Source organism: Salvelinus alpinus, chromosome 31, assembly GCF_045679555.1.
Source record: "Salvelinus alpinus chromosome 31, SLU_Salpinus.1, whole genome shotgun sequence".
NCBI classification, from domain to species: domain Eukaryota; kingdom Metazoa; phylum Chordata; class Actinopteri; order Salmoniformes; family Salmonidae; genus Salvelinus; species Salvelinus alpinus.
The window spans coordinates 8,202,653-8,213,697 of NC_092116.1; the positions used below are offsets into that span (position 1 = coordinate 8,202,653).

The following is an 11,045-nucleotide window of genomic DNA, read 5'->3' on the forward strand; positions in this document are numbered from 1 at the left end:
TTTCTCAGAACAAGAATAGACTGACGAGTTTCAGAAGAAAGTTATTTGTTTCTGGCCATTTTGAGCCTGTAATCGAACCCACAAATGCTGATGCTCTAGATACTCAACTAGTCTAAAGAAGGCCAGTTTTATTGTTTCTTTAATCAGGACAACAGTTTTCAGCTGTGCTAACATAATTGCAAAAGCGTTTTCTAATGATCAATTAGCCTGTTAAAATGATAAACTTGGATTAACTAACACAACATGCCATTGGATCACAGGAATGTAGGTTCCTGATAATGGGCCTCTGTACACCTATGTAGATATTCCATAAGAATGCTGCAGTTTCCAGCTACAATAGTCATTTACAACATGAACAATGTCTATGGTGTATTTCTGATTGATTTGATGTTATTTTAATGGACAATTTATTTATTTATTCTTTCAAAAACAAGAACTTTTCTAAGTTACCCCACTTTTGAACAGTAGTGTATATATGGGGGATTGGAAATTATGCAGACAATTACATTGATGGAAGCCACAATATCTCTGCAATATTAAAGCTGATCTACCCTTTTTATTTGATGTCCCCCCCACTTCTAAAACCAAAGTTGTGCCCCTGTAATGTGTTATCACTGTGCTTCGTCTAATAGCACAACTAAATTACCTGAGATTTCATTAAAAGTAAATGGTGCAAGTGATCAATGCTGTTCGAGATTTTGCGCAGATTATTATGTGACCTTTCCATGGTATCTTTGAACATGCACACTTTCTATGATTACATAAGAAGACATTTATAGTTATAGTAACCAGTGGTGTAAAGTACTTAAGTACTAATTAAGTTTTTTGAGGGGGTATCTGTACTTTACTTTACTATTTATATTTTTGACAACTTTTACTCCACTACATTCCTAAAGAAAATAATGTACTTTTTACTCCTTACATTTTCCCTGACACCCAAAAGTACTCGTTACATTTTGAATGCTTAGCAGGGCAGGAAAATGGTCTAATTCACGCATTCATTAAGAGAACATCCCTGGTCTTCGTACTGCCTCTGATCTGGCAGACTCACTAAACACAAATGCTTAGTTTGTAAATTGTGTCTGAGTGTTGAACTGTTGAACCCTGGCTATCTGTAAATTATAGTAACCTCAAAGTGACCATGGATGTGTTAATCATTTTGAGGTTGAATAAATACTGTCAGACTAGTTTGCAATGTAGCCATAACTTTAGGCTATTTACTGTATTAGAAACGTAATGAATTGTGTTTGATTGACAACTCAACCAGATATCAACATTTAAAGAATATAACTAAATCAAATCAGACTTTATTTAAAGTACATTTAAAGTTTGATTTGATTTAGTTCTACTCTTTAACTTAGATGTTTGGTTGAGACGGGGGTATGAAGCCAACATATCAATTATTCATTTGTAGACAAACTGGAATTAAAGCCAGACTAAGTCAGTGGCACAGATGGAACTATCCAAGCAGAAGATACGTCCTTTAAATGTTGATATTTGGTTGCGTTGACAAGCAAACAATTCAATATCCAGTTTGTCTACAAATGAATAATTGATGTTGGATTCACATCTCCATCTCAACCAAAAATCCAAGTTAAAGAATAGAACTAAATACAATAGAATCAAACTACACTTTAAATAAAGTTTTATTAGATTTAGTCCTATTCTATATTGCACAATAATGAGACTGATGCGCCAACAGGATCATCTACTACAAGCTCAATGTATCTTTATTGACAGTAAATTCAGAAAGCAATGGCCCATCTCATCTGCTCATTTTACACTCCATAACCTGGTCAAAAGCAAATAAAGACTGTCAAACCCATTGAGATCTTATTAAATTACTAGAGGGGCTATGTCATAAACCCTCAAAGTTCCACAATGTGGCAAAATGGCAGCCATCTTGGTCAGGGAGAAATCCAAAACGAGTCTAATTGGAATGAATGGCAGTAGAGCCATAGGTGATGCACTTCCTGCTTTTACTTAAGTAGGAACATAAAAGTAAGGCATGTGATGTGTCAGAAATTGTGTAATGAAATTATAGTCAACCTACAATATTGTCATATAATTATAAATAAAGTTTATATGGGTTTTATACCAATTGTCTGTATAAATAGCCTCTAAAATATATGTAAACAGAAAGCTGTGTGCCGTTTATATGATGCAATAACAGTACTTGTTGCATTTACAACTTGTCTAAGTCCTATCATCAACTGACTTCAGCCAGTGTATGCCTGTGGATTGACTGCATTGTTTGAATGTAATGTTGCCATATTGGCAGTTAATTAGAGCACTTCATGGAATCATTTCTCTACAACTGGCTGGCTAGCTAGCTAATACACATACTGTGCAGATAAATTCATCACATTCATTATTATACACAATATTTTATCACAGCGCTGGTAAACCATGGTTGACCAACTCCCTCACCAACATGGCTGACCTTTGGACCATCATAAGAAGGTTATTTTCCATTCTAGTATTCTAATTCCTAATTCTATGGTCAAACCTCTCTTAGCCATTGTTAAAATTAGGACTGTGTGTAAAGGAATACTGACTGAGCCAGTTAAAATGCAGACAGGGGAGGGGGGATTTGTAATTAGGCTTATGTGACCAGGGAAGGGCGATTAATGGAGATAAATGACATTATCTATACAGTCATCACAGATCTGATCTGTCAGGAAAGCCTTGGTTCAGACTTCTGAGGGGCAACTATGGGAGGAAACGGAGAGGTCCTTGTACAGCGCCCGGTCCAGATCCACATCCTGTCCCTGGACCTGGATCTTCTCCAGACAGCCCTTCAGGTACTGGTTGCTACTGTAGGACACTCCATCACCTGAGAGCGGGAGGAACCACAGAAAGGGGGACGGGGGGATGGAGAGAGGGGAAAAAATAAACAACATTTCAAGATTCTACAGCATCAATATGTGTGTAGACGCCTGATAGTTGTTAGCTGTAACTTAGGATAAATCTGGTACCTGTCAGGGGAGGCTGGTGGGAGGAGCGATAGGAGGATGGGCTCATTGTAATGGCTGGAATGGAATGAATGGAATGGAGTCAAACATGTGGTTTCCATGTGTTTGATGTGTTTGATGTCTTTGATACCATTCCAGCCATTACAATGAACATGTCCTCCTATCGATCCTCCCACCAGCCTCCTCTGGTACATGTGTATCCTCAAAACACTTCAAGTATCTCCTCACAAATTCACCTGGAAGCCCCCCAAATGCAAGGATCATCCCCTCTTTCCAGCTTCTAGGAAAGTCAGGTATACTGTCGATCTCAAATGTTATTTGCGTGTCATCGATGTCCATGTTCACTTGATTCTTCAACAGGGTTAGGGACAGTCGGCTGAAACTCTGTTCGGTGATGGTGTCACGCTTGAGGATGGTCAGTATGACTTTCTGCCACACAAAAGTTGGAAAGCATGGATGTACATTTGTATCAAATTGGTATTGCACTGGTCAAAGAACCACGATTACGAACTGTGATTGTGACTGTTTACATGCTGAAATCCAACATTCATATTGTCATGAAATTAGAATGGTGGGATTGGTACCTTTGGGTTATTGTTTATTTTCACTGTTACTGTGGGCAATTCCTGCCCAGGGGTCTTCAAGCTCAGAACTGTTCCTTCCATCTTAGTGGAGTCTCCATGGATGTCAATAGTAATCCCACCCTCCTCTGTCTGGTGGCCAGGGAGGTCTACAGGGGGACAGATATGAATAAATCAATCCCAATATTTGAATATACAGATGTAGGATCTTAATTTGAGCCAATTTGCTACAGCAGGAAAATAATCCTGCAGCAACAGGAAATATTAATTATTATGTGGATTATAATTAATAGACATTTTGTAGGGGTTAATATATATATATATATTTTTTTAAATCAAGTGAAATTTCAAAGCGGAAATTACAAACTTCAGAAGCCTTTTTAAACCTCAATACACTACAAGTTTAACATTTCCTGCATTGCAGAAAAGTTATCCTGCAACAGGGTGATCAAATTAAGATCCTACATCTGTATATACCGACCTCGTCCCAACTACCTACCTCATCCCCATATTGTTTTGATTTACTTTTTTGCTCTTTTGCACACCAGTATTTCTACTTGCACATCATCATCTGCACATCTATCCCTCCAGTGTTAATTTGCAATTACTTCGCTACTATGTCCTATTTATTACCTTACCTCCTTATGCCATTTGCGCACACTTAATATAGACTTTTTCTATTGTGAAATTGACTGTACGTTTGTTTATTCCATGTGTAACTCTGTGTTGTTGTTTGTGTCACACTACTTTGCTTTATCTTGGCCAGGTCGCAGTTGTAAATGAGAACTTGTTCTCAACTGGCCTACCTGGTTAAATAAAGGTGAAATAAAAAAGTAAACAATAAAAATATGGACATATACAGGTAAATTGGGTAGACCCAATACTGTTCAGGCTATGTGTGGCTTCACAGCCTGTTCACTTCACCATCAGACCTTCTTTGGTATATAGGGCCTGTCTTTACAGAAGGTAGAATAGGGATCACCTGCTTCGCTTCAGTTAAAACTACAAAAGGATGCTGATTGGATCCAAGGCGAGTAGCGTTTTGTTGTTGGCTAATGATTTTGTTTGCTAATTTGTTCTTAGACAGTCACCAGTCTTTATTGTGTGTGCCCCACATTCGTTTCAATATATATCTACCTGTGGTGTTGAATGCAGCCAGTCCAGCTCCGGGGAAATAGCTCCCTGGCTGGATGTTCTGGTAGCAGGGCCAGGGCTCCCCAATCAACTCTGTCTCCCAGGGGGTGCTCAGGTTTAGCCAGTTCCCCTTCCGGATACATCCATCCATCTCTGGCTGGAACTGGAGACCACCCAGACACACAAGTACAGTATCAGGACCGTTTATACACCCCCCCCCCCACACACACACACTTAGCACACTTAGCACACACAAACATTAAAGCTAGCAATTAGACTCATTCACAAGCACGCATGCTCTCACACACAACCAATTGTTAAACGAGACCAGTCCATTTCCAAGTTCAGTCAATCAATCCCCGTCTACACCAAACGACAGACAGATAGCTCCAGCATACCGGGAGGAGCAGCTTGTCCAGGCTGACCAGGATTCCCCCGAGGGCGAGGCGGATCTGGCCTGTCAGAACCTCCATGGTCTCTTTGGACTTCAGTCCCACCACCAACTCCTTCTGGCCGTCCACCTCCAGCACTACAAAATCCCCCTGGCTACTGATCTCCACCTACAGTACGCATACAGAACCAGAAACAGTACAGTACATCTATATCACAGAATAGAAATGTATCATGTCAGCTGTGAATAAAGCCTCAAATACATTTGATACACTAGTGTATCACGAATTGAAAGTGCTTTCTTTCACATTGCTACAGGCCTTCATAACAGCCTCTATAAATGAATTCATAATGCATTACACACAGGTCTACTAGAAGTGACTGGTACACACCTGATTTGACACCTAGACTTGCGTGCTAGGCTTCTAGGTTACCCATAATGCAGAGTGAATGTCACCTGGTGTAACAGTATAACTTTAGTCCGTCCCCTCGCCCCGGGCGCGAACCAGGGACCCTCTGCACACATCAACAACAGTCACCCACGAAGCATCGTTACCCATCGCTCTACAAAGGCCGCGGCCCTTGCAGAGCAAGGGGAACCACTACTTCAAGGTCTCAAAGCGAGTGACGTCACCATTTGAAAGGCTATTAGCGTGCACCACCGCTAACTAGCTAGCCATTTCACATCGGTTACACTGGCTTACCAGATGCCACTTGCCGTCGTTGAGTTTGGGTCCCCCTTGCACACTGACGAGGATGTCTGCTTTCCCGATCTGCATCTCAGGGATGCCGTTCCTGAGGATCAGGACAAACCAGTCCTCTCCCTCCCTGGTGTCCCCATAGAACACCACCCCCTCGGGGTCAAACGTCCGGAACTGGAACATGGACTTGATGCTGTAGACCAAAGACATGGGAAAGAAGTCTATCACTAGTCATTCATGTGTCTTCCTAGTTGCTACTTTGACTGACCGTTGCTTAGAGTGAATGTTTTGGTCATTTCTCCTTGCCAAAATGGATGGTTAGCAAAATGGATGGTTTGTATGATAGAGCACAGAGATGTAGGAAGTGTAATTTAAGGAAAGTTGGGCTCTCTTTGAGTAAGTAAAACATTCAGATTTTATGAAAACTATGTTATGTATGCATGTAACCCATGCTTACACCTATCCAATCGTCTTTCAACTTTAAGAAAGGAAGGAAGGGTGCATGTTAAAAGTATTGGAATGGGTGCTGTTTTTTTGTGCTGTTTTTTCCCCTCTCATGGTCATGTAAAGCAGACTGACCTTTTGACCTCTGTCAGGTTTTCTCTGGTCTGCATCAGGGGCCACCAGGTGCCTCGTTGTTGTTGGCCAAGGTAGATAGGGCCACTGCCCGATACCTCCTTCTGTGTGTCAAAACATGACACATGTTACAGTATGTACAGTACAACACCAATGTTACAGTATGTACAGTACAACACCAATGTTACAGTATGTACAGTACAACACCAATGTTACAGTATGTACAGTACAACACATGTTACAGTATGTACAGTACAACACATGTTACAGTATGTACAATACAACACATGTTACAGTATGTACAATACAACACATGTTACAGTATGTAAAATACAACACATGTTACAGTATATACAGTACAACACATGTTACAGTATGTACAATACAACACATGTTACAGTATGTACAATACAACACATGTTACAGTATGTACAGTACAACACATGTTACAGTATGTACACTACAACACGTTACAGTATGTACAGTACAACACCAATGTTACAGTATGTACAATACAACACATGTTACAGTATGTACAGTACAACACATGTTACAGTATATACAGTACAACACCAATGTTACAGTATGTACAGTACAACACCTGTTACAGTATGTACAGTACAACACATGTTACAGTATGTACAGCACAACACATGTTACAGTATGTACAGTACAACACATGTTACAGTATGTACAATACAACACATGTTACAGTATGTACAATACAACACATGTTACAGTATGTACAGTACAACACATGTTACAGTATATACAGTACAACACATGTTACAGTATGTAAAATACAACACATGTTACAGTATGTACAGTACAACACATGTTACAGTATGTACAGTACAACACATGTTACAGTATGTACAATACAACACATGTTACAGTATGTACAATACAACACATGTTACAGTATGTACAATACAACGCATGTTACAGTATGTACAGTACAACACATGTTACAGTATATACAGTATGACACCAATGTTACAGTATGTACAGTACAACACATGTTACAGTATGTACAATACAACACATGTTACAGTATGTACAATACAACACATGTTACAGTATATACAGTACAACACATGTTACAGTATGTACAGTACAACACATGTTACAGTATGTACAATACAACACATGTTACAGTATGTACAATACAACACATGTTACAGTATGTACAATACAACACATGTTACAGTATGTACAGTACAACACATGCTACAGTATGTACAATACAACACATGTTACAGTATGTACAATACAACACATGTTACAGGATGTACAATACAACACATGTTACAGTATATACAGTACAACACCAATGTTACAGTATGTACAGTACAACACATGTTACAGTATGTACAGTACAACACATGTTACAGTATGTACAGTACAACACATGTTACAGTATGTACAGTACAACACCAATGTTACAGTATGTACAATACAACACATGTTACAGTATGTACAGTACAACACATGTTACAGTATGTACAGTACAACACCAATGTTACAGTATGTACAGTACAACACATGCTACAGTATGTACAGTACAACACATGTTACAGTATGTACAATACAACACATGTTACAGTATGTACAGTACAACACCAATGTTACAGTATGTACAGTACAACACATGTTACAGTATGTACAGTACAACACATGCTACAGTATGTACAATACAACACATGTTACAGTATGTACAATACAACACATGTTACAGTATATACAGTACAACACCAATGTTACAGTATGTACAGTACAACACATGTTACAGTATGTACAGTACAACACATGCTACAGTATGTACAATACAACACATGTTACAGTATGTACAATACAACACATGTTACAGTATGTACAATACAACACATGTTACAGGATGTACAATACAACACATGTTACAATATATACAGTACAACACCAATGTTACAGTATGTACAGTACAACACATGTTACAGTATGTACACTACAACACATGTTACAGTATGTACAGTACAACACATGTTACAGTATGCTCAATATACTGCTCATTCATTCACATACACACCGCTACGTTTCAATGTTGTCTTCTTACAGGCAGGGAATATGCACAGCACATCGACACCCTTATGCTTGTGCATCTATTGAACATGATGCCAAATGTACGGAGAAATAGACATTTGAACATATGGTATTTTCCTTTGTACAATGAGTCATAAATATGTTAGTAAAGTGATACAGCAAAATGTGGGTGAGCTCAAATCAGTGGAATAGACATAGGGTGACCTGACATACTGTTTTCCGCCCACAGACTACTGAGCAAAGTCCCCTCTCTTTCACTGCGCAATTCAAGTTCTCTGTGTTACTGTCAAGGTAATCTTGGTCAGATGTTTACATAGTCTGTCCTTGAAAGATTAAGGCAATAATACGACCAATATTGTATATTTTCCCTTGGGCCAATCCAATGATCATTTACATTTTTTATTTAACCTTTATTTAACTAGGCAAGTCAGTTAAGAACATATTCTTATTTACAATGACGGCCTACCGGGGAACAACTGCCTTGTTCAGGGGCAGAACGACAGATTTTTACCTTGTCAGCTCGGGGATTTGATCTAGCAACCTTTCGGTTACTGGCCCAACACTCTAACCACTAAATGAACCACGAAAAATCAATTTCATGAGAAAAACACGTTGGTTACATATTAAACCTGTACATTTTCAAAAAGTGAGAGAATTTTGACGTACCTTGGGGCGTCCGTTCCTTTGTCCCTCAGCTCCCCATCCCAGCAAGGTAAGACATAAACCCAGCAGCAGTCCACCTGACATGGTCTTTAACGAGCCCATTCTTCAGACCCCTGACCCTCAGTAGGCTTACCAGTGTCCAGAACCTCACAGCGGTTGGTCCACTCACTCTGAACTAGCCCTGAGGTACTAGTGGTGGGGCTAATGGTCTACTTTGATACTCTGACGCCTGTTTTGGAGTGAGCCAGAGCTACGTGAGCCCGCCAGAGACCAGAGGGCAAACATGTCGACATCGTCAGCGGCTATTGATTTCCTGGAAAGTTGTTGCTTGTTTGTGTCAAACTGTTTGGGAGAGAGAGAGGAAGGGAAAGTGCAATGCAGAAAAGGAGAAATAGAGGTCGAGGAGGCAAAAGAAAGCGAGAGCAATAAAAGTGAGGGGAAGAGGGCAATAGTAACAGTAACAGGGCAAGCCAACAGAATGCAGGACAAAATATTTCTGCACTCATAGGCTACCCAAGACCAACTTGTCAATATGTAGACTAAAGTGATTAACAGTGACTATTAAGAGAATACAGTACAAGAGATCCAGGCATTATTTTTATCAACTGATGAGATCGCAACTGATGAGTCCCCTCTGGCCGATGTGCTCCACCACTATCTCTCTAGCGATGGAGAAACAGACAGCAGTGTATGCTGGGTGAGTGACCTTAGTCGACCGATGGTTGTTTACCAGCTCAACTGAGACTGTGACTATTTGCTGGGAGAGCAGTGACTAAGTGTGTATGCCTTAGCTTTGGCGTGTTGGAATGGCAGCATTCCTGTATGGTTATCTGAGGCTGCACTGTGCTTTTAGGAACGGTACAGAGTGCCCCTCCCTTTACACCCTGCAACAACAGGAAAGCTATCACTGGACAAAGGTGTCAAAATATTTGATCTTATTGGTTTTACGTCACACTGTGTCCTGACATCTTGCTCTGACATTACCACCCAAGTTTTCACCAAATCTGAGAGGATTTCTTTAATACTCAAAAAAATACATTGTTATTAACTGTACATTTATGTGATACCTTGCTGTTTCAACTTTCTCTCTCCCGGACCTGCTGGTTCAACTCTCTCTCTCCCGGACCTGCTGTTTCAACTCTCTCTCTCCCGGACCTGCTGGTTCAACTCTCTCTCTCCCGGACCTGCTGTTTCAACTCTCTCTCTCCCGGACCTGCTGTTTCAACTCTCTCTGTCCCGGATCTGCTGTTTCAACTCTCTCTGTCCCGGACCTGCTGTTTCAACTCTCTCTGTCCCGGACCTGCTGTTTCAACTCCCTCTGTCCCGGACCTGCTGTTTCAACTCTCTCTCTGTCCCGGACCTGCTGTCTCACCCTCTGAATGCTCGGCTATGAAAAGCCAACTGACATTCACTGAGGTGTTGAACTGTTGACTCTGCTGGTCATCTATGAATGTTTGAACGTTTTGAAGAACGATCTGGCCTTATAATCTCCACCCGGCCAAAAGAAGACTGGCCACCCTAGGTTTCTTCCTAGGTCCCTGCCTTTCTAGGTAGTTTTTGGGGCTTTATAACCTTTGGGGTTTTATACTGGGTTTCTGTATATCACTTTGTGACAACTGCTGATGTAAAAAGGGCTTTATAAAATACATTTGATTGATTGAAGTTTCTTTAGTGATTAGCGGTTGAGACCACTTCCAGATCAGCACTGTTTTACTCCTGCAGTGCAAATCAAATGCTCTGATTAACATTTTGCGCCAGTCAGCTTATGTCCTGTAACCAGACAGACAACCTGGATTCCATAGTTCACTAGAGAAGAGTCCAAGGGTTTTACACGACAGGGATAGAATATGTAGCAGTTCCTTCTTGTGCCACCGAGTGTCACTCGTCAGAGAGGATTCAAACAAGATGTTACTGGAAATTCACTTCTGCCCTCAAGCAAAACCTTT

General features: G+C 40.4%; 1 protein-coding gene across 1 annotated transcript; it reads right to left on the reverse strand.

Annotated features, from left to right (window-relative positions):
- Positions 1 to 1,704: 1,704 nt before the first annotated feature.
- shbg (sex hormone-binding globulin) lies at positions 1,705 to 9,359 on the reverse strand. Its single transcript, XM_071379330.1, has 8 exons — positions 9,103 to 9,359; positions 6,361 to 6,461; positions 5,785 to 5,974; positions 5,089 to 5,250; positions 4,694 to 4,853; positions 3,560 to 3,705; positions 3,212 to 3,404; positions 1,705 to 2,836 (listed from the first exon to the last, which is right to left on the reverse strand). Exons 1-8 carry the CDS (start codon positions 9,199 to 9,201, stop codon positions 2,694 to 2,696), a joined length of 1,194 nt encoding a protein of 397 aa, XP_071235431.1. The 5' UTR covers positions 9,202 to 9,359; the 3' UTR covers positions 1,705 to 2,693.
- Between the last annotated feature and the right edge of the window lie 1,686 nt (positions 9,360 to 11,045).